Genomic DNA, 21,474 nt, shown 5'->3' with positions numbered 1-21,474 from the left:
TATTCATGAGTTACCTTCCGGGAGTTTTCGCTCATGGCCAACGCCGCCGACGCCGACACCGGCTTTTCTACGACACGAGCTCCTTAACGCTGTCGCGTTAAAAACAACTTCATGCCCCAGGTGGGGAACGATCCCACGTCATCGCATATATATATATATATATATATATATATATATATATATATATATATATATATATATATATATATACGTGGACTGTTTCCCTGCGATATGCGTGGTAATTAGGAAACCGTCACGCTAAATGCAATGAAAAATGTTTAAGGAGTCGAGTGTTTGGTGCGTCGTGCCCAATTGCTAATACATGTCAGAGATATGGCGATGGCGAGGAAGACAATTGAAATCTAAACTGCCTTCCGCGTTATTGGTGTAGTAGAACATATTCAGCTTGTATGAACTCAGAAGGAGAGTCGGACTGCGATAATTTTTGCCGTAAGGGTGTATATTTAGCGCCAGCAATCCCGCGCTCTGCGCAGAATAACTTTTTAAGCTCGCACACAGTCACTCTTGCACACATATTGTGAAATTGGCAAGAACAAGATTGTAACGATCTTCGTGTATTGCTGATGAGCGTCGCGAAATCGTAACCCCACCATCGTCACAGATGCTGAGCGTTCCTTGCGGCTCCGCCATGAATAAAGTTTGCGGGCATTAAGGGAGGGACTTTTTCTCCGTCTTCGTCAGCGTAATAAATCTTCGATATTGGTTCTTCATCTGCGAAAAGCATAGAGGAATCAGATATTAGAACAATATTATAGCGGAAGCCAACATATGTTATGTAAATATTGATGAAATGGTAAATAGCGTGTACGTGCTGGCTGATTACGCACCTTATCAAAGTATTACACCCACAAAAAGACGACGTAATAATAATGCCGTCAGGTAGGTGCAAACAATAGACAATGACAACGGGACAATGACAATAGCCAATTAGAGGGATGCTCTGTTGCTCAGCAAGCTGTTTGAATACGGTTTAGTGCGGAACCAGTGGCGTAGCTAGGTCGTCAGACACCCGGGGCCCATAGGTCTTCTGTCATCCCCCCCCCCCCGGGTGTTGCCGGCGGAAAGAGGGGTGTCTTCAGACGTGTATGACACCTCCCCACTGGCCCCTTGCACCCGGGGCCCACGGCCCCCCGGTCCCCTGGGCCCCCCTGTTGCTACGCTACTGTGCGGAACCAAACACACACACACACGCACACGCACATGCACACGCACACGCACACACACACACACACACAAACGCTCACACGCGCACGCACGCACACGCACAAACGCTCGCACGCGCGCGCACTGTATAAGCAAGCTGTTGAGTTCATGCCTATTCGAAATAAAAGCTCACTCGTGAGAGTACTGCTGCTGCAATATAAACTATTACGCCTGTGCCAGTGGAAGTACAGACGCGTCAGTTATATTGTGCAAAATATAGACTTTTTCCATTTTTTTAAAGCCTAGCGCCCAATATACACATCGTTATAATGATACTCAAAGCCATTACTCGTGGTAATTCTTTATTTGCCCATCTGCAACCTCGTGATTGATGTCATCATCATCACTATCAGTCTGGTTACGCCCACTGCAGGGCAAAGGCCTCTACCCATACTTCTCACTACTCCGGTCATGTACTAAATGTGCACATGTTGTCCCTGCAAACTTCTTAATCTCTAACTTTCTGCCGACCCCTGCTACGCTTCCCTTCCCTTGGAACCCAGTCCGTAACCCTTAAAGACCATCGGTTACCTTCCCTCCTCATTACCTGTACTGCCAATGTCCATTTCTTTTTCTTGACTTAAGTAAGATGTCATTAACTCGCGTTTGTTCCCTCACATAATCTGCTCTTTTCTTATCCCTTAACGTTACACCCATCATTCTTCTTTCCATAGCTCGTTGCGTCGTCCTCAATTTCAGCAGAACCCTTTTCGTAAGCCTCCAGGTTTCTGCCCCATACGTGAGTACTGGTAAGACACAGCTGTTATACACTTTTCTTTTAAGGGATAATGGCAACCTGCTGTTCATGATTTGAGAATGCCTGCCAAACACTCCTCAGCACATTCTTATTCTTCTGATTATTTCAGTCTCGTGATCCGTATCCGTGGTCACTACCTGCCCTAAGTAGATGTATTCCCTTACCCCTTCCAGTGCCTCGCTACCTATCGTAAACTGCTGTTCTCTTCTGAGATTGTTAAACATTACTTTAGTTTTCTGCAGATTAATTTTTAGGCCCACCCTTCTGCTTTGCCTATCCAAGTCAGTGAGCATGCATTGCAATTGATCCCCTGAGTTACTAAGCAAGGCAATATCATCAGCGAATCGCAAGTTACTAAGGTATTCTCCATTAACTCTTAACCCCAATTCTTCCCAATCCAGGTCAATGAATACCTCCTGTAAACACGCTGTGAATTGCATTGGAGATATCCTATCTTCCTGCCTGACTCCTTTCTTTTGGGGGATTTTGTTGCTTTCTTTATGGAGGACTACGGTGGCTGTGGAGCCGCTAGGGATATCTTTCAGTATTTTACATACGGCTCGTCTACACCCTGATTTCGTGATGCCTGCATGATTGTTGAGGTTTCGACTGAATCAAACGTTTTCTCGTAATCAATGAAAGCTATATATAAGGGTTGGTTATATTCCCCACATTTCTCTATCACCTGATTGATAGTGTGAATATAGTCTATTGTTGAGTAGCCTTTGCGGAATCCTGCCTGGTCCTTTGGTTGATGGAAGTTTAAGGTGTTCCTGATTCTATTTGCAATTACCTTAGTAAATACTTTGTAGGCAACGGACAGTGAGTTGATCGATCTACAATTTTTAAGTCTTTGGCCTTTGGCGTCCCCTTTCTTATGGATTAGGATTATGTTAGCGTTCTTCCAAGATTCCGGTACGCTTGAAGTCATGAGGCATTGCGTATGCAGGTTGGCCAGTTGTTCTAGAATAATCTGCCCACCATGCTTCAACAAATCTGCTGCTACCTGATCCTCCCCGGCTGCCTTCCCCCCTTGTATAGCTCCCAAGGCTTTCTTTACTTCTTCCGGCGTTTTCAAATTTCTTTAGAGTATTCTCTCTTCCATCATCGTCCTGGGTGTCACTGGTACTGTATAAATCTCTATAGAAATCCTCAGCCACTTGAATTGTCTGATCGATATTAGTAACGATATTGCCGGCTTTGTCTCTTAACGCATACATCTGATTTTTGCCTATTCCTAGTTTCTTCTTCACTGCTTTTAGGCTTCCTCCGTTCCTGAGAGTATGTTAAATTCTATCCATATTATACTTCCTTATGTCAGCTGTCTTACGCTTGTTGATTAACTTGGAAAGTTCTGCCAGTTCTATTCTAGCTGTAGGGTTAGAGGCTTTCATACATTGGCGTTTCTTGATGAGGTGTTTCGTCTCCTGCGATAGCTTACTGGCATCCTGTCTAACGGAGTTACCACCTTCTTGTATTGCACATTCCTTAATGATGCCCACAAGATTGTATTTCATATCTTCAACACTAAGATCCTTTTCCTGAGTTAAGGCCGAATACCTGCTCTGTAGCTTGATCCGGAGTTCCTCTATTTTCCCTCTTACCGCTAACTCATTGATCGGCTTCTTATGTACCAGTTTCTTCCGTTCCCTCTTCAAGTCTAGGCTAATTCGAGTTCTTACAATCCTTTGGTCACTGCAGCGCACCTTGCCGAGCACGTTCACATCTTGTACCATACCAGGGTTAGCGCAGAGTATAAAGTCTATTTAATTTCTAGTCTTGCCATTCGGGCTCCTCCACGTCCACTTTCGGCCATCCCGCTTGCCGAAGAAGGTATTCATTAACCGCATATTATTATTTTCTGCAAACTCTACTAATAACTCTCCCCTGCTATTCCTAGAGCCTATGCCATATTCCCCCACTGACTTGTCTCCAGCCTGCTTCTTGCCTGCCCTGGCATTGAAGTCGCCCCTCAGTATAGTGTATTTTGTTCTGCCTTTACCCATTGCCGATTCCACGTCTTCATAGAAGGTTTCGACTTCCTAGTCACCATGACTGGATGTAGGGGCGTAAACCTGTACGACCTTCAATTTGTACCTCTTATGAAGTTTCGCAACAGGACCTGCCACCTTCTCGTGAATGCTATAGAATTCCAGTATGTTACCAGCTATATCCTTATTAACCAGGAATCCGACTCCTAGTTTTCGTCTCTCCGCTAAGGCCCGGTAGCTCAGCACGTGCCCACTTTTCAGCACTGCATATGCTTCTTTCGTCCTCCTAACTTCACTGAGCCCTGTTATATTCCATTTACTGCCCTCTAATTCCTCCAATAGCACTGCTAGACTCGCCTCACTAGATGACGTTCTAGCGTAAACGTTGCCAGGTTTCTGCAGCGGTGGCGTAATGGTAGAACATCCGCCTCGCGTGCAAGAGCACCATGGTTTCGAATCCCGGTGCCACGCAATTTTCACCGAATTAAAAAAAAAATCCGCGTGTTAATAAAATTGCATAAACAGGCCTGGAGTGTGGCCTGATCCCGGTGACCAGAACCGGTAACGCATTCCCTCACCAAAACAGGATTGACTACCCTGGTGCAGTACTTGGCCACAACCTCCTATATGAACACAACAATCAAACCCCTGCCCTCAGTCCCCAGCAGCTGCGAAGCAACTGACTATGGCGGCGGTCAGACCTACGACGCAGGAGAGGGTGCTAAGAATCCGTGGTTCCAGACAGGCCGCCATTGGTATCTGAACCTGGTGATTGATGTACTACTTCTATATTTTGTACTTATGAACTTGATAACGATAAAATAAATTTGAGATCATGTAAAGATGTGAAGAATATTACGATGAATCACCAGCTCAATGTTGACCTAAATTTGCCACCTGGGCTTTGACAGTGAACGTCGTCTGAGGTTGTTCTCGCATCGCTTTTCTTCAGAAGCAGCGCTAACCACGGGCGCTTTGTAGGCAAAATAAATGCGCTTGTGTCACGCTGTGTAGAAGAAAGGAGGACTGTGAAACTTTGCATCTCGCTCTGGTATGCTCCGCACCTCGGACGCTATGATGCTTTCAAATTTTTGTTAACATTTTATATACAGATCAAGTGCGGTGTAAATATATAAGAAAGTCTAGAGCGTATCCTATACTCTATCCCACACAACTATTTGTATGGGGATTGTACAAGCCAGAGATTGCTTTTTAAACAAGAAAAATCTGATAACTCACCAGGCTTTGGGATGAGCCAATACATTGCGGCCAAAAGGATGATGATGGTGCCGATAATTTCGAATATTAAGCAGCAAGTGCCAACAAAATGGCTGAATTGCCACAGTCTGCAAGAAAACCAAACGTAATAGTTAAGCGGGCTATCATTTTGCGTGTCTAACGAGGGAAGGCTTTTTAGCAATTTACAGATAGAAATATGCTGATACTTTGTGGTGTCACATAAATAAACGAAAAGATGAGCATATACCGCGTCTTTTCTTTTTCCTATTTTAGGTCGAACAACTTTCAAAAATTGCATGAAGCATATAGCGCGATTCGGTGGACTGCCTTAATAAGCGGACGTTATTTGTGCGACAAATTGCAACGTTACGGTTGCTAATATAAGAGAAGTACACTAATTACGTTGTTAATTATTCACTTGCTACAGTTGCTACAGTTGCTATGCTACAGTTGCGAAATTTAACCGAACCAGGAGAGAAGCAATTTTAGCTGAGCACAAATGCTAAGACTAGCGCCACTTTCAAGATATGCGTCGATAAAATATGCTCAAAAATGCATTCGCGTTACAGTTAAGATCATCCCCAACTGCTTCACTCATAATACAGATAAACTGCTAGTTAGAACACCAATGTATATCGTAGCACTTAAGGTCGGATGTCTCCAAAGTACTGCTATCCTTACGATTTCTGCTAAGCAAATATGGCTTAGCACTGCCTGGCTTTCAACTGCAGCGCTACTGCTTCAGCACTACTGCTTGGTTTCAATTTCTCGATTGCAACATGTACACTAAAGTGAATAAATAAGACGTTACTTAGTGAATCTTGTCACCTAGCCACCTGGAAATTGCGATTTGCCGCGCCAGTAACGTCCGCCTCTTCAAGAGATCCCCCTGAAAGGTTTGAATTGCGCGCACATTCCGTCGCAGATGGTTTTTGATAGAAATTGGTTCAAAACTTGAAAAAAAAAGAAAACAAAAGAAAGAAAGGAAGAAACGAAATGGAAGAAAGAAACAGAAAATAAAACAGGCTGTACGTTTGGTACACAGACATAGCATCGACAAAAATAGGAGAGATCTTTGACAGTCTGTCGCTGTACGCCACTTCCTAAAGCAACTTTTTAAAAAGTATATTTTGAAGATTGGTGGCGTGTGTCAATTTAGCCTTCCGGGAAAGTTCACCCCAGTTGCGTTTGTCTAAATTCCTTCAATTTGTACTAAACGTGACCCCATGATGGAGATAGAAGGTCTAAAGTTTGTAAGGTCCATTCCCTTACCACCCTTATTTTCTCATCTCGCGGGACTCCGATTGGCTTATACCAATGATTATACTGGCACGGCGCCGTTCGAGTCATGTCCGAGACAATTACGATCGCCGAAAAGATGGAGAAATAGAACGCTGCAAAATACGGCCCTTAATGGACGCCTCGTCTTCTGTCTTCGTTTTTCTTGTTCTTCATAATGAGATCGTAGCTTTGGCACGTAAAATCCAAGAATATAATTTAAATTTCGTTTTCCTTACGCTTTTAGGCCAATCATGGACCCTATTTCGTTCCCGCCGCACGCTGTGTTCGAGTCTAGCCCGCTTTGACTGGAGTACAGTAAGATGTTTCTAATATCTTAAATCACTATTGTCAAGCATGTTTCACACGCAATCTCGATAATTCTCTTTGTTTCGATAGGGGCGGAAAAAATATCTGAAGACACCTGAACGCTTCTTATGAGTTGCGAATATGAAAGCATTCAGGTGCCGTTGGACGGCGCTGAGCGGTACTTCGAGTTTTGCGCTGCGTCTAATGTACCATAGCGGCAGTAACGTGGCTAGGTAGTCTGGCATCCGTGGATCTTAGATCTTCGGTCAAACCTCCCTCCCCCCCCCCCCTCCCGAGTATAGTCATGAAGGCGAGTATATCGAAAATTTTCAGAAAGAGAAAAGGGAGGAGGAGGATGTTTTAGCACCAGCACAGCCGCCTTAGATACCCCCGCCCCCTCCCCTCCTAGCTTTCGTTCCCAGAGATCGCGAATGTAGCAGGTATACTACACACTGTTTTGTTTCTGCACCAAATAACACCGGGCACTGCATTTATAACTTGTGATAAGCGAATTTGCACATGTGCTGTAAGTCTGTAAGGCTTGGCAGCCAGTACAGATGCGGCATCGAGGAAAATATGGCTCACAAGTAACAAAAATATTTTAATCAAAAGTTTAAACGTCTTGTTTATTTATTAAAAATAAAAATATTGCATTTGCAAAATGGAAGCACGAGAGTCATATGTTGCTCAACAGCAACTTCACAAAAATCGACGTAGGTACTACGGGGTGCAGTATTTTGGCTGTGGGCAGCCCTGAACCCAAAGGAAACTAAGTCATGTGTCAATGACGCTCATCGCCCCACCTAATTAGAAAACGCCACCTACTTCCCTGCTGCACAGGTGTCAATGCTATCACAATTACGAGTTCTCTTCATTCTGATTCATAAAGCCTTTCTTTATTTCCGGCTATTGGCCAATGTCATTATGCGAACTGCGGTACCACCGCAAGGTTAGTAACGGAATAGAGCACGCTTCACGCCGATTCCTGGCGTCACCATGCGAAAAAAAAAAGAGAGAAGGTAGCGATGAAGCCAGTGCCAGCGAGAGCTTCCGTTACTGTACGTGCAATGGAGAGGACAGAGAGATCGACGTATCTGGTGCACTATTCCATATTTCTTTCGGTGCTGCCATAGTGGGCCGCCCTCAGTGCCAAAGTACTGCAGGCTCCAGCACCCAAGACGATTTTGTTTAGAGAAGTTTTTGCAGAGGTAATATTATGACTTTGGGACCTCAATTCCGGAATCGCAATGTTTCCTCTATAATTGCTAATTAAGCAGTTATATAAGATATCCTTATTCATTACATGCAGTATTTTTCACGATACAGAGTTCCTGGTGGCCACCAGACACAGAAGCCACCTTTATAAAATTCCATGCAGCTGAAACAAGACATTGTATTTGTGACATAAGTCACACAAAAGAACAAAATGATAAATAGACGGTTAGCTAGGACTAGGAGACAGTATTTTTATTCGACACTGCGAAACTGATACAACAATCATACAAACGATGCAAAACAGGAGGATCTTGCTGCTGTTTTTCTTCGTCTTAACAGCGCGGACTAAACGGAAGAGGGCATCGGTCTTCAAACATATAAGACCCGTCGAAGAGCGCTCGGGCCGAGAGCGAGGGTAACGTGGCATCGCCGGCGATGCCCTCTTCCCTCGCACAACACTTGGCGCTATTGCATCAGCAGCTGTTCCCTTTCGCCCGCTCTGCTCCGCCAAGGCGCTGCGAGGGAGAGAAAGTGCACCAGAAACAGCAGCACGTCGCATTTCCGCGGCGTGCTGCTGTTTCTGGTGCACTTTCTCTCCCTCTACTTTCATTCCCTACCCCCTGTGCAGCGCGGTTGAGGCGTCCTCTGCTGAGAGACAGTTACTGCGCTGCACTTTACCCCAACCTTTCCTTCCCATCAACAAGAATCTCCTTCTCTCTCATGACGTGGCCATGGTGGCTCACGTGGCGTCGTAGCCGATGGGGAGGAACTCCGTGAAGGCGCGTTCCTAACGTGGCGTCGCCGCCAACGGCAATGCGAGCTTAGGTGCCGTTTCGCTGCCAGAGGTCACAGACGCCAGGTTTCCTGCTCAATGGGCCATTAAACGATTTCCCATCAAAAGCGCTCGTAGAGCCTCCAGTGGGTGCACTTGAAGAGCACCCCAAAATTAATTCGGAGCCCTCCACTATATTCCACCCTCATAACCCCCCGCGCAGTTTATATAAATGCGGACGTTGAACCTCACAATTTAGCAATTCGCTTTCGCGTGACTTTGTTATGTTTCAGATTGTTGCTGTCGCATGAGAACGTGCTCGCAATATCAGGCAATGCATTATTCTCAAACGCCGCCATTCTTTCCAGAAAGACGGGGAGTCGTCGTGTTAGCATGTAGGTGCGCCAATAGATGATTGTTGCACGCTCGCGAATTTACTTCACCGCCAAGAGCGCATCTCAAAGGTTCTATAAAAGCGGTCAAACGCAAGCATTCGCGTTCTTTTCGATGACCACCGACAGCACTTGTTGTTACCGTCGCCACGGAGTTGCATCCTTAAGAAATCACAAGTTGGCATAAAAAGCGGTTTATGCAGTCTATTCCTGCCGTCTCTGCTTGCCTGCATGCACTTGATCACGCGCACGGGGCAGTATTCACTGAACGCACCACATCGTTTTGAAGAAAGGTGCCATGCCGTGCTTATATCGATACGTTTAAAATGATTTACCCCCTAATTGAGCCATACACTTTGTTTTCCCCCTTGGAGGCTGTGTACTATAGCTCGCCATTTCTGGAAACCTCTAGCTTGTCTCATTTTTATTTGATATGCAGCTATTCTTTTAAAAGCTGTACTTTGATAATATTTCGGGACCCTCTCTTCCTCCTCTATCTACACCACATATTTGTGACTCCTCTAATCAGTTTCGGGAAGTATGCCTTCCCAGACGGGTTTCTTCTACATTATTATTATTATTATTATTATTATTATTATTATTATTATTATTATTATTGCAGCTGCGGAACTTGGACTTCTTCGGCTTGTCGTCCAGTAAGCACTTATCTCATTATTTCGGCAGAACTTCCCCACCACGCCGGTGCCCCCGGTCAAAGCTAGTGCGCGTGCGCGCTGCTACTTGCTCACCGAAAAAGTGTCTGCCCCGCCCCCCTGCTCGTCGTAGTAGTCGCTTCTGGCTGCTCTCTGCGAGGCGACGACGACACGCTGGCAGCTTCAGTGGCCATTACGGCGGGCCTCGGGCGACTTCTGCGCTTCTTCTGGTGAGTGATTCTCGTCGCCTTTTGTTTCGACAAGAATTCCTTCAATTAGGTTGTCTCGGACTGCTGCCAGTTTTGTAGACTCGTTTCACTGCTAGCTGCCTATTTTTTTCTCTCTTTAAATAGTTTACTGTGCACAATGAGAAAATATAATTGTATTGCTTGTCCTAAGACTGCCTACCGATAGAAAAATATGTGTGGAATGCTACTTTTCGTATAATCTCAACAAGTCATGCTCTGGAATAGTAACTAATACGTTTAATACCATGAGTCAAGTTAAGAGAGATGCTTGCGTGTGTAAAACGTGCCGAAATAACAAGAGACTAAACAGTGGCGCAGAGTCAGACATTCAGGAAAACAGTGCTTCAGAGTCATCACTGTTGAATGGGCTAAGAGAAAACAGAAAAAGTTTGCAATATTTGCCGGTTCTACATAAGAAAATTGATTCTCTCCTATTGCTGCAGGAAGAATTCATGGCGGTATCGAAATTTGTTAGGGAACTCGAAGGATCCGTGTTGTTTTTCTCCGAGAAGTATGATTCTCTTTCGCAGCAGCAGCAGGATATTAATGAACGTCAATGCTCTGATGGTCATGAACTGGATGCTCTGAAAGTAACTGGTAATTTATACAGAAGTAATAAAAAAACTAGAAGAAAACCAGAACGAAATTGTGCAGTACAGCCAACGAAAGAATCTTGATTCACGGTTTGCCAGAGAAAAGTAATGAAAGCTTAACACAAACAATTATGCAAATGACAGTGAAACTGGAACTGTCTGGTTTTTTATCTGATGATATTACGGCCGTACATCGCTTGAGTCAAAATCGTTGTTACAGCTGTGGTCATGGTGCGCTTTACATCTGTTAGTTTCAAAGAAAATCAGTTTGAAGCGCAGGGAAAGCTGAAGCAACTAGGTGAAGGTGTATCATTTCCAAAGATCTACTTCAGCGATAACTTCACCAAAGCTAACCTTGATCTCTTCTGGAAAGCCAGAACGAAGGCAAAGGAGGAGGGCTATCAGTTTTGTTGGATGAAAGGAGTCAAGATCTTCATGAAAAAGAATGAAACAGCGTCTCTTGATCGAATCGGTAAATGATCAGGCCTGCAAAACACTGCTTTGCCAGCATTTCTTTTTCTTTCAGTGAACTGCCGGACTTCAGTTCATTTAAAACAGAATTATGATGCGATTCTCGTCTAAATTTTACCGTTCTGAGCATTAATATTCGAAGGGTGCGTAAATACTGGGAAGAGCTATTTTTTCATTTCTGGGTGAGTGTGCAGCTGGCTTTGTAGACGTTTTTGTAATTACAGAAATCAATGTTTCCCCTGCTTGCCTAGATACATTCACCTTGCAGAGCTTTGCCACACATTTTGTTGTCGGAGGTATTGGCGTATTGGCGTGGTGGACGTATCGCTGTCTTTGTAAACGACAGCTGCGAAGCTTCTTCTACTCATATTTCTTTTGTACATGCAGAATCTATTATGGTCAAAGTCTGTGAAGAGTTCATTTGTGCATATCTTGTCGATTTATCGATCACCCTCATTCATCCTTTCAAGATTTCTTGTAAAGCTTGATGAAAGTCTGCAGCAGTGGAACTCAGAAGACCAATTCTGTTCGATCGGAGACTTTAACATCAACATTTTATGCCCTTAAAAAGTGTATGTTTGCGGTTATATAGCTACGTTGTCCGCTTGTGATCTGGAATGTATAATTGGAGTTCCTACAAGAGCGGAATTTGTTAATTCTAATATATATAGTGCAATCCTACTTACATCACATAGCGGGTAGGGCTCCAACTGTTCATTTATCTCATGTACGAATGTTGGCTAACCACTACTTTGTAGCATGCCGTCTTATATTATCAGACGTGTCTGGAACGCCGTCGGTCGAAATTGCATCTGGGCAGTGCAAATGCCTTGTGCCTATAGTTAATCAATCCAAGCTTGATAATCTTATCATTTCGACTGACTAGGCATCCTTAATCAAAAAAGATTTGCCGGGCAAAGTGTATGAATGGTTCTGTATGCAACTGAAAAAGAAATAGAATTGCGTTGCACACCGCTGGTAGCTAAGTCGATAAAAAAGGGCCACTGCTGTATGAACACGGAAATTTTTTATGCGAAACCGAGCACTGCGATTAAAATACAAGTCGGCGAGAAATAGAGTTGTTGCTCTTCTGCATGGCACCAAACGCCGTTACTTTTTTCATAAATTCCAGCTATCTTCAAATAATGTAAGCAAAACTTGGTCTTTTGTAAATCACCTCAGAAGAGCGAGTTACAATAAACGGTCTGTTTTCGATTCTTTTGAGCAACCTCCATGTCAGCTTTTCTTCCGAGAATTTCGAGGTGTAATCTGGAAGGAATCCTGAGTTTCCGTCCTAACAAACACCCTGGATATGATGGGATATCATCATATATAACCCGAAGGAATTTCAATGCTCTGTCAGACATTATTATTCATATATTGAATGTTTTTTTTGGAAGGTGGCGAAATTCCAGAAATCCTAAAGAGTGCACTTGTTTTACCACTACAGAAGTCGGGGAAGAAAGATGAGATAGAAAACGATCCGCCAATTTCTATCTTGCCGGTTATTGCTCAGATCCCGGAAAAATTTATTTTCTATGCTTTGTCTTAACAAATTTTCTGTCTTGACTGATCGACAGTTCAGATTTGTTCCTGGGCGTAGCACTGGGGCATTGCTTGAAAAATTTTCAGTTGAACTGTTCTCGGCATTCGATCAGATTTTTTTCACGTAGGCGTTCTTCTTAGATGTAGCGAAAGTGTTTGACAGCCTGAACCACGAAGTGTTGTTAAGAAAACTGTATTTTTTTGGAATTTCCATGGGCCTTTCTACGAAATTCTCGAAAATTACTTGAGGAACCAATTTCACGGGGTCTCTACCGATGATACGGGCGTTTTCAGTTCCAAGTTGTCGCTGAATGCCGGTGTTCCTCAGGGGTCCATTTTATCACCATTGTTTTCTAACATCTTCGTTAATAACTTTCCTTTGGCAATTTCCAAATGCTCGGAATTTCAGTATGCTGGCGGCATTGTGTTAATGGCAGGTCATTTTTCTTACAATATGTCGATTGAAATGTTGCAAAATGACGTGTAGAATGCAATGCTTTGGTTAACTAAGAACGGAATTGTTCTCAATGCCCCAAAAGCACTACTTGTTTGTTTTTGCTCTCCACTCAAGACTACTGTAATTAACATGCCCCTCTACTTGCACAAGTCCAACTGCGTTTCTTGTAAATGTGCGCCTACCCCATATATCGATTGTGTTGAACAGCTTGGAATATCTTTCAATAGTAACTGATCTTGTTAACACGACTTATCACTTATTTGTGGAAAACTGAGGTCAGTCGCTTGGCTGTTGTTTAATATCAAATGTTTTGCGACCCTGTCTGTAAAAAAAAAATGATTGTACGTGCACTGGGCTACAGTAGGTTCAGCTACGGCATTAGTCTTTAGCTTGTGTTCGGATCGTTGGAGATGAAGGGCAGACATAATTATAAAAAAATATTCCTAAAAATGTTGTCTGTAATTCCCCAATAGTAACAGCTGCAAATATCTTCCGTGAACGTAGTGCACCGAATGCTCAATCCTTGCTCATCGAAACGGTTGTCAAACATTGTTTGAATTCCGCATTTAAACAAAGAAATACCGCCACAACGGAACTTCAAAAAGCATGTTTGTTATTTGGTTCCTCGTTCAGGCAAAACGAATGGTGCGGCCAGACGCTGTGCATATGTGCCAGACATTTTTAGGAAGTCACCGGATGAAATCTTTAACAGGACTTCAGAAAGCGCACTGAAAGAATTATTGAAGGAGCTATGGTGCAATTAGTTAACTCACAGGTCAATTTGCCATCGTAATATTTGCTGCTTCAGTTTCTTTTAAGTAGAATAACAAAACGTTATCTTGTTTTTCTTTTGCATTTCTTGTCGTTTATTTTTTGTTCTCCATGTCTTGTGAATGTCTGGACTTCATTCACCATATGTATAATGTTCATAGGTACGATCCTGCAAGCCAACTGAGACGTTGACCGACCTGTTCGTGTTCTTTTGCATTTTTGGGTAGCAATGATCATTATTTTTTATTATTATAATTATAATTAGTAATATTGTTATTATTAATAGTAGCAGTAGGAGTAATAGTCTTAACTACAATAGGACGGACGTTTTCAGTTAGTGCACAAGCGTTTCCAAGACGCGAGAAAAAAGAAAAAAAAAACACTCGTGGAGATGTAGGTGATAAAAAGCACATATGTTAATCTAACATGAACAATATCTTTATCGCATCTCACAAAACATGACTGAGGCCTTTCATGTTAAGCTCGTGAATGAGCGCTCAAGTTGGATGACGGGGCAAGCCGTCGGGCGGGGATTTCATGAGCGTCGACTTCCTTCTTTCTTTAAAGGTTGTCACATCTCAACAATTTAGCTCTGAACGACAGTCAACGACTGCAGACAAATTACTTGCGCACGATCGTATTATCTGTCGGGTTTTGTTTTGTGGTTTTTAACATAAAAGTGTGAAAGAGAAACGCGATCAGAGACACAAAGAAAAAAAAAGGAAGAAGAGATGACGAAAGAATTTGGAAAAACATCCGCACTTTCTGTCACTGAACTGTGCCACGAAATTATATTTATAGCTGACGCCTTTTTAGTCAGCAGCAGCGATCACGAAGACCAATTACTCAATCACGATTTTTAAGACTACGATATTACATGACACCGATGACATACAATATCAAGCTGCAGTGCTATGACGGGCACAGCTATCACTCGCTAATCAGGAGCCGAGATCAGAAAGGGGTGCGCTCGTAAGAATGATTTGTTTAGCTGACCAATCACAATTGCCGATACTGAAGGCAACGATAAATTTCAACTTAAAAAATGGCTGTGGCTTAGGTAAGGTTAAGCCCAGGATGCGAAGCATACTAGCCTTTATTTTAGTTTTTGAACCACTGTTTAGCCTGGTGAACTGCTGTTGCTTGGCTATATTTGGTTCGGCTAGATGAAGAAACAACTCATGCGTTACTCTGCTTCGCCTTCAAGAGTGGAACGCGACAGCGTTCCCGTCGACCCGCCAAGGGGTGTACGACAATAGGCTACAGCGCAGCGACTACGCGCCCCGCATTGGACGCGGTGAGCGTCGAGCAACGCAGCGTTCTGCGCGGCAACGAAATGTGCGAATGAGCAAGCGACGCACGCCTGAGCCTTAGAAACAGCTCGTTTCTAAGGCAACACTGCATTCACTAGAGGCGCTTTTGTACCGCTTTGAAGCATCGTACTCGTGGCTCAGTGGTAGCGTCTCCGTCTCACACTCCGGAGACCCTGGTTCGATTCCCACCCAGCCCATCTTGCAAGAGTTGAGCCAAAGCCACTTCTCCTCTGTCGTGACGTCACGGTGTCACGTGGTATTGAAGGCGACACCGCCGCGCCTGAGGAGCTGGGTTGAGCTCTCGTAATATGCTTCGCATGAAATCTTCAATGCTACGACAGGCACAGAAGTCACCAGCGAATGAGAATCTGATATCACAAGGTCGTGCGCTCGCGTAAAAATAGTTTGCTTGCTTGGCCAATCACAATAGCCGGTATTTTAATACCCAAGGCATCAGCAAGCTGCACTAAACTAACACTGTGGCAGGGAGAGCTAGCGCCCACTAATAAGCAAATAAGCAGCCCAAATCACAAATTCTGCATTGTGCTTGCACTTTAGTACTGGTTTCACTGGCGGATTAATAACATTAGCTAATAACACGATATCCAAGACATCGGCGAGTCGCAGTGTAACAGTACAGGGCAAGTAGAGACCTGCTAATCAGAAGCCGAAATGCAAAGCCATGTGCTCGAAAGAATGTAATAATTGGCTAGCCAATTCCGATAGCAGATAACACGACATCAAAGGCCGTGGTTAATTGGGTGCCTTTAATATTTAAAGTGAGCGCACAGAAGTACTTTTGATCATTCGTAAGTGCACTCGAGTCCAAGTGCTTCTGTTTGAACAGTGGGAAGTCTCAACAAGCGGTGGCCAACAGTCATCGCCCGTTTATACTTGTCATGAGAAGCCGACTAATTACGCAAATTAATGTGTGTGTTGTGCATAAGCTGGTCCGGTACCCCCTCTTTCAAGTACCTTTTTTTCGACCAAGCTCAGCTGCAAATTTGACGAAGTACTTGAGCAAACATAATTTTTTTTCGATGTGGCGCCAGTCTTACCCCAGACGGGCTACAAACTGGGGCGACGTCAATCCATGAACTGAACACGAAGCGTGTCAATATTATTCAGTGTGTGGCTTTAACTTGATAAACTATTGCAATAAGTTTTGTTGGGCATTCAAATGAAATATAAATAAGGCTTGTTGTTTAAAAACATCACAGTGTATTTGTGCATTTCCTGCCGCCAGAAATTTGTGCACCAAGTCTTTCGGTGAGACATTTGTTTGCGCAATTCTTGTTCGCTCACCACAACCTTCTGTTTGCATCTGACCCGTTATCATGAAGAAATGACACATGCATTTACGTGCAGGCTATAGCGCGTTCTTCAAGATAGCAAATATATGGAACTCACTACAATAGTGCCGAACCGAAAGGAAACGAGATGGCTGCCGATTCATACTTACTCCTGGGCCTTTTTCAGAGCTTTGTGGGACTTTTTCCTGGTTTTGGTTCCCGGCGAGAACGGACCGCTTGGCGTGGAGACAACTATCGCGTTTTCCTTGTGTTTCTTTTTCTTCTTTTCCTTCTTTTTCTTCTTGTCCTTCATCTGAACCCCGGAACTGTCCGAGTACTCCCACTTCGAGTACGATCCGCGCCTCTTGCGGTGCTGCTGAATCAGGCGCTCGTCGACATTTGCACGAGGCGTTACCTGGGACGCTGCCAGCAGCCTGGCGTGCTCTTGAACTTGATTGTGAACGCGTGCAGATGGTACAGACGCGCGAGGCTGGATTACTGCGGGTTGCGTCGCCTGTACCCGGGCACCGACCTGGTGCTTCGACGATGTAGGCACTGACTTTGAGACCGAAGGCATCCGAATCGAAATTGCCTGGGGTTGCCAAAGTTGGACCGGCTGCAGTTGCTGCTGCAACTCACCAGGATGCCCCAAAACAGGAGCCCGCGGCTGCTGTAACAAAGACGGATGACGCGCCGAATGTCCTGCCTGTTCCTTACTCGTCAAAGCCTGTCGTCCAGCGTAGGTCGGTGGAGACGCACGCGTCGAACCAACTGGCTTTGGAGGTGGCAGATCGAGGGTTGTTCCGGAAGGTTCGGGAATGGGTCCGTGCTCGAGGTTCCTCTGGTCACGGAGCCGCCGCTCATGGATGTGCGAGTCGTACTGTTTTCCGTACTTAATCTTTCTGGTGAGATGCTGCTGCGCCCGTTTTTCGGGGCTACGCACAGTCCCGCGGTGTCGAGGGTCGAAGAAGAGTGGGTCGTGGCCATATTCATCGTCGTCATCACCGCCGCTGATGGCGTCATGCACTGGGCATGGCGCGCATCCCCACTGCGCTGCGGGGCTGCCCGGATACGATGGGCTGCAGGGGTGTTGCGGGCAAGGGGCTCGTCGGCCAGCGGCTGCACAGGACGAACGGTGAATATTTATGCGAGTATTCGTCAGACGTGACAGTGTGCTTTAGCTCACTCAGCTGCACTTTAACAAAGTCTTTCTTCTTTTTACAGCGAACTGATCGTAGCGAACTGATCGTGCTGGCTACGGAACGTGAAAATGATTAATGAAACTGCGCTCTCTTATGGAAAAGCTATTTCTAAACGTTGAGGACTGTTGCGAAAGGCCTTTGACGTAGACGCTGAAGGATTACACAGTCTTTAATTTATAGTAGTAGTCCCTTTGTTCATTCGTTTCTGCTGAAACAACCATAGCTATGTTTCATTATTTATTATATGCACTCCAGATGCAAAGGCATTTTACGACCTCAAACAAGTAAAATAGCCCATTGAATGTAGAAAATGACTAATTACGGTAACCTTTACTCAAAACGCTGACTTCCAGCTCACATGCGAGCTATGACGGAGAAATTGAAGTGTCAAGCTTTGTTTTTTTTTGACACTGGACAAAGACCTGTTCTATTTTAGAACGACAGAAAGCTGAACTAGTTGGTAAGGATTCATTAGGCAAAAAAAAAGAGGTGAGGGCTGCAGACAGGACACAAGAGTAGAGAAGTGGACAACACGAATGCAGACTATCAACTGAAGGGAGCACTGAGGCGAAAAAAGAAAGAAGACACAAAACTAATCTGCGCAAGCTCACGATTGGTATCACCACGTGTCAGTCGGGTACATGTGTCGGTCTACGTGAGAAATAGTTGTTCAGGCACTTAATCTCTTCCTTATGTAAGGTAATCGAAGGCTGACTCACACACGCACTTCCACCGTTATAGATATGCCATGCCTCTACCATAAGACGCGTATGTTCATTCTTATGCCTGTACAATATCGCGCATTCATCTAACTCTGGCGGGCAGTTACAATCTTGGCAATCTAGGGAAATATTAGAAGGCGATCCACCGGTTAACGACCTTTTATGCTCCATTAGCCTTTGATTGATACACCGCCACGTTTGCCCTACGCAGAACTGGCCATAGCTAAGAGGAATTTTATACACCACACCCATACGGCAGTCAGTAAACCTGTTGTTCTTATTGTGTTTCACTGGACAAATATCTGTTGTTTTTTTTTGCCTTTTACCTGCTCTTTTTTCCTCTGCACGGCAGCGCATATCTTACCTAGCTTGTTGGGAGCAGTGAAAGCAACGTTATCATCATATCTACTTGCAACTTTTTTAAGCCTGTGCGGCACTGTATGAATGTATGGAATAGCCACTACTCTTCTTTTGCTATTACTGCTTTCTGTAACCATGTCCGTCCCCCTCGAAACCGACTTCTTTAGGCGCTCAGCCACAGTGGCCACTGCTACACTAGGATAACCTGCTTCTAATAGGCGCCGGACATGCGCATTAAAACTGGCGCTCATGTTGTGCATGCAGGATCTGGTGAGAGAAGACTTAAGGCATGACATGGCAATCCCGTTTTTTACTACTTTGGAATGCTTGGATTGAAAGTTTAGCAACGGCTTCGAAGATCTTAGGAAGTTTAGCAACGGCTTCGAAGATCTTGGGGAGTACTGCCAACAAACGTGATTTTGTTCGAAGACCAAGGAATTGTCAAGAAACTGAATTACGCGTCACTGAGGAAATTCCTTGGTAAACTTTAATCCTCCCCCATAAAGTTTAAATTGCTCAGTTACTGAGGTAGCAGCGAAATCAAATTCTACCCTATTGCAGAAAATCAGGTAATCGTCAACGTAACGAAATATCTTGATAACGCTATCACCTGAGGCTTTCTCTAAGCAGCTGTCAACCTTATTCATGTAAATATTGCTAAGAATAGGGGCAACCTTTGAGCCAATACAAATGCCTGATTTCTGCAGAAAAACTCCATCTCTCTACCCAATCAGCGTCGACTTCAAGTACATTGAAATAATTTCTAAAAAAGCTCCTGTTGAAACACCGCATCTGTCAATTAATTGGTCTAATAAGGACAACGAACTTTGTTACTGCTGCGGCACTCATCACAATTATTGAACAGAAAGCACACGTACCGTACGTTTTTGCTTTGTCTTGTGTCGCTATTACATGTTAAATGTTGCTATACAGCAAATGAAATTCAAAAAAAGTTTTCTGTCTGATGTAAAGAAAGTGTGACCACCAACTGAGTTCAAGAAATTGCGCAAGGCAAGCACAATTTATGTGTAATGAGCATTTATTCAAAACGTTATTCCATGCTGTCATACCGTGCCTTAGTGAGCGAAGCTTGACACACAGCTGGAGGCTTGCGTTTGAAACGTTCGGTTGTGAACTAGTTATCGTCAGTGAGGCCCGTCGCGATGCAAAGTTTTCCAAATGCATTTGCGCTTTCTCCCAGTCGGGAGTGAATGCGACCGGAAAGAGGCAACATGCGTGACACACAACCGCCGAATATATCAAGTCGTAGTGGCCAAATATAGCGAAATAGCTTCCTCCTTGCGTGCAGGCTCTCCAAGTTCTGCAGCCGATGACAACGAGGCGCCTGGGACGCTGCCTGGCGCCGTTATAAGCAGCTATAAATAATTGCCACATAGACCGCTGCGATTTGTCCAAACGTTTCTTGTAGGTTAACCGAAGATAATGTACACCCATCAAAAAGTCGGGTAACTAGCTACGATGCCCCACCTGTTATAGAAACGTGACGAATAGGGCCATGCACGAAGCAGCAGCCCCCGTAACAGGGCATGCGTGGTCTCGATGAGCAATGCTTAGCGGACGGAGGTGTGCTGTTCGAAAGACACTGCTAAACTTTCGAGGCACCTTGAAACTTGCGAACCTGGCCCTCTGTGCTTACGCGTTGCCACCGCGAGCGCTTGGAATTTCCTGATTAAGCTTACCTCTCATTTCTGCGACGGACTTTTGACGGACAGGAGGGCGCGGTCTGTTTCTTCTCCTTTTATCTCGAGACGTGCGCAAGATGAGGCTTTGCTAGGCAACTGTTGATGATGAATGAATGAAAGATGACGATGATGATCATTATTCCAAACATTGGCAGGCAGTTTGACGATGAGAAAAGATAGAGAATATAATGGTGGTGTAATAATGAGAATGTTAAAGCGAGAAGTTATCACGATTACTATTGTTCCTTTTACATGCATGTTTATAAAAAATGAAAAATGCTCGCGTTCAACAGTCAGTATTTCATAGGAAAAAAAAGAAGATACTCAAAGCTGGCAAAAGAGATGGTACAAAGAAGAAAGAAAGGCAGACACAAACTAGCATTACTTAAAAATGCATGAAAAGAAACCCAGAAATCGCAAGGGAATTGCTGTCGTAATAATTGTTGTTACAATATATTTTTGTTGCACATGGCAAGATATACATCGCTGTGGCTGACGTCCACTACTGAGGTAAATGTTTTCAGATCAGTCTGCGGTGCCTAAGTGCTCTCCTTATTTCTTTTAGTAGATGTTAGGAATTGAGAAAAAAAAAGAAACAAAACAAGAAACAGTAAATCATTTCAGGAGAAAAATAATAAAGCAGACAATTTACTGCACTTACAGACGAATGACGTACAGATGATGACCTGTCTTCAACGTTCCTTTATTTGAATGCCCGGAGGTCGCGATTCCGCTAATTTCGCAAACTCATCACGCGCGCCTGAGAGAGAGAGAGAGAGAGAGAGAGAGAGAGAGAGAGAGAGAGAGAGAGAGAGAGAGAGAAGCGGCATTTTTCTCTCTAGCTCAAGCTAACCCACGTCAACGCTCTAGAAAATCTTTATCTCGCTTGATGTCTGGCCGTCTAGTTTGGGCCAAGACATGCGTGCATACAACATATGCCAGGCACTGATACCTCCAGTGTGTATAT

The 21,474-nt window shown here is 44.3% G+C and overlaps 1 protein-coding gene and 1 long non-coding RNA gene across 2 annotated transcripts in view; one reads left to right on the top strand and one right to left on the bottom strand.

The window, feature by feature from the left end:
* Window positions 1-442: 442 nt before the first annotated feature.
* Window positions 443-20,609, bottom strand: LOC139057229 (uncharacterized). Its single transcript, XM_070535084.1, has 4 exons — window positions 20,505-20,609; window positions 16,691-17,639; window positions 5,212-5,318; window positions 443-732 (listed from the first exon to the last, which is right to left on the bottom strand). The coding sequence occupies exons 1-4, from the start codon at window positions 20,509-20,511 to the stop codon at window positions 617-619; spliced, it is 1,179 nt and encodes a 392-aa protein (XP_070391185.1). The 5' UTR covers window positions 20,512-20,609; the 3' UTR covers window positions 443-616.
* Window positions 9,873-21,474, top strand: part of LOC139057230 (uncharacterized) — a 348,067-nt gene continuing 336,465 nt past the window's right edge. Inside the window, exon 1 of the long non-coding RNA XR_011512646.1 lies at window positions 9,873-10,060. This is a non-coding gene — a long non-coding RNA (uncharacterized lncRNA). The remainder of the gene's footprint in view (window positions 10,061-21,474) is intronic.

The sequence above is a fragment of the Dermacentor albipictus genome, chromosome 3, assembly GCF_038994185.2.
Source record: "Dermacentor albipictus isolate Rhodes 1998 colony chromosome 3, USDA_Dalb.pri_finalv2, whole genome shotgun sequence".
In the NCBI taxonomy this organism is placed as follows: domain Eukaryota; kingdom Metazoa; phylum Arthropoda; class Arachnida; order Ixodida; family Ixodidae; genus Dermacentor; species Dermacentor albipictus.
Note: the sequence above shows the minus strand (reverse complement) of the source record. Positions and strands in the feature narration are given on the sequence as shown.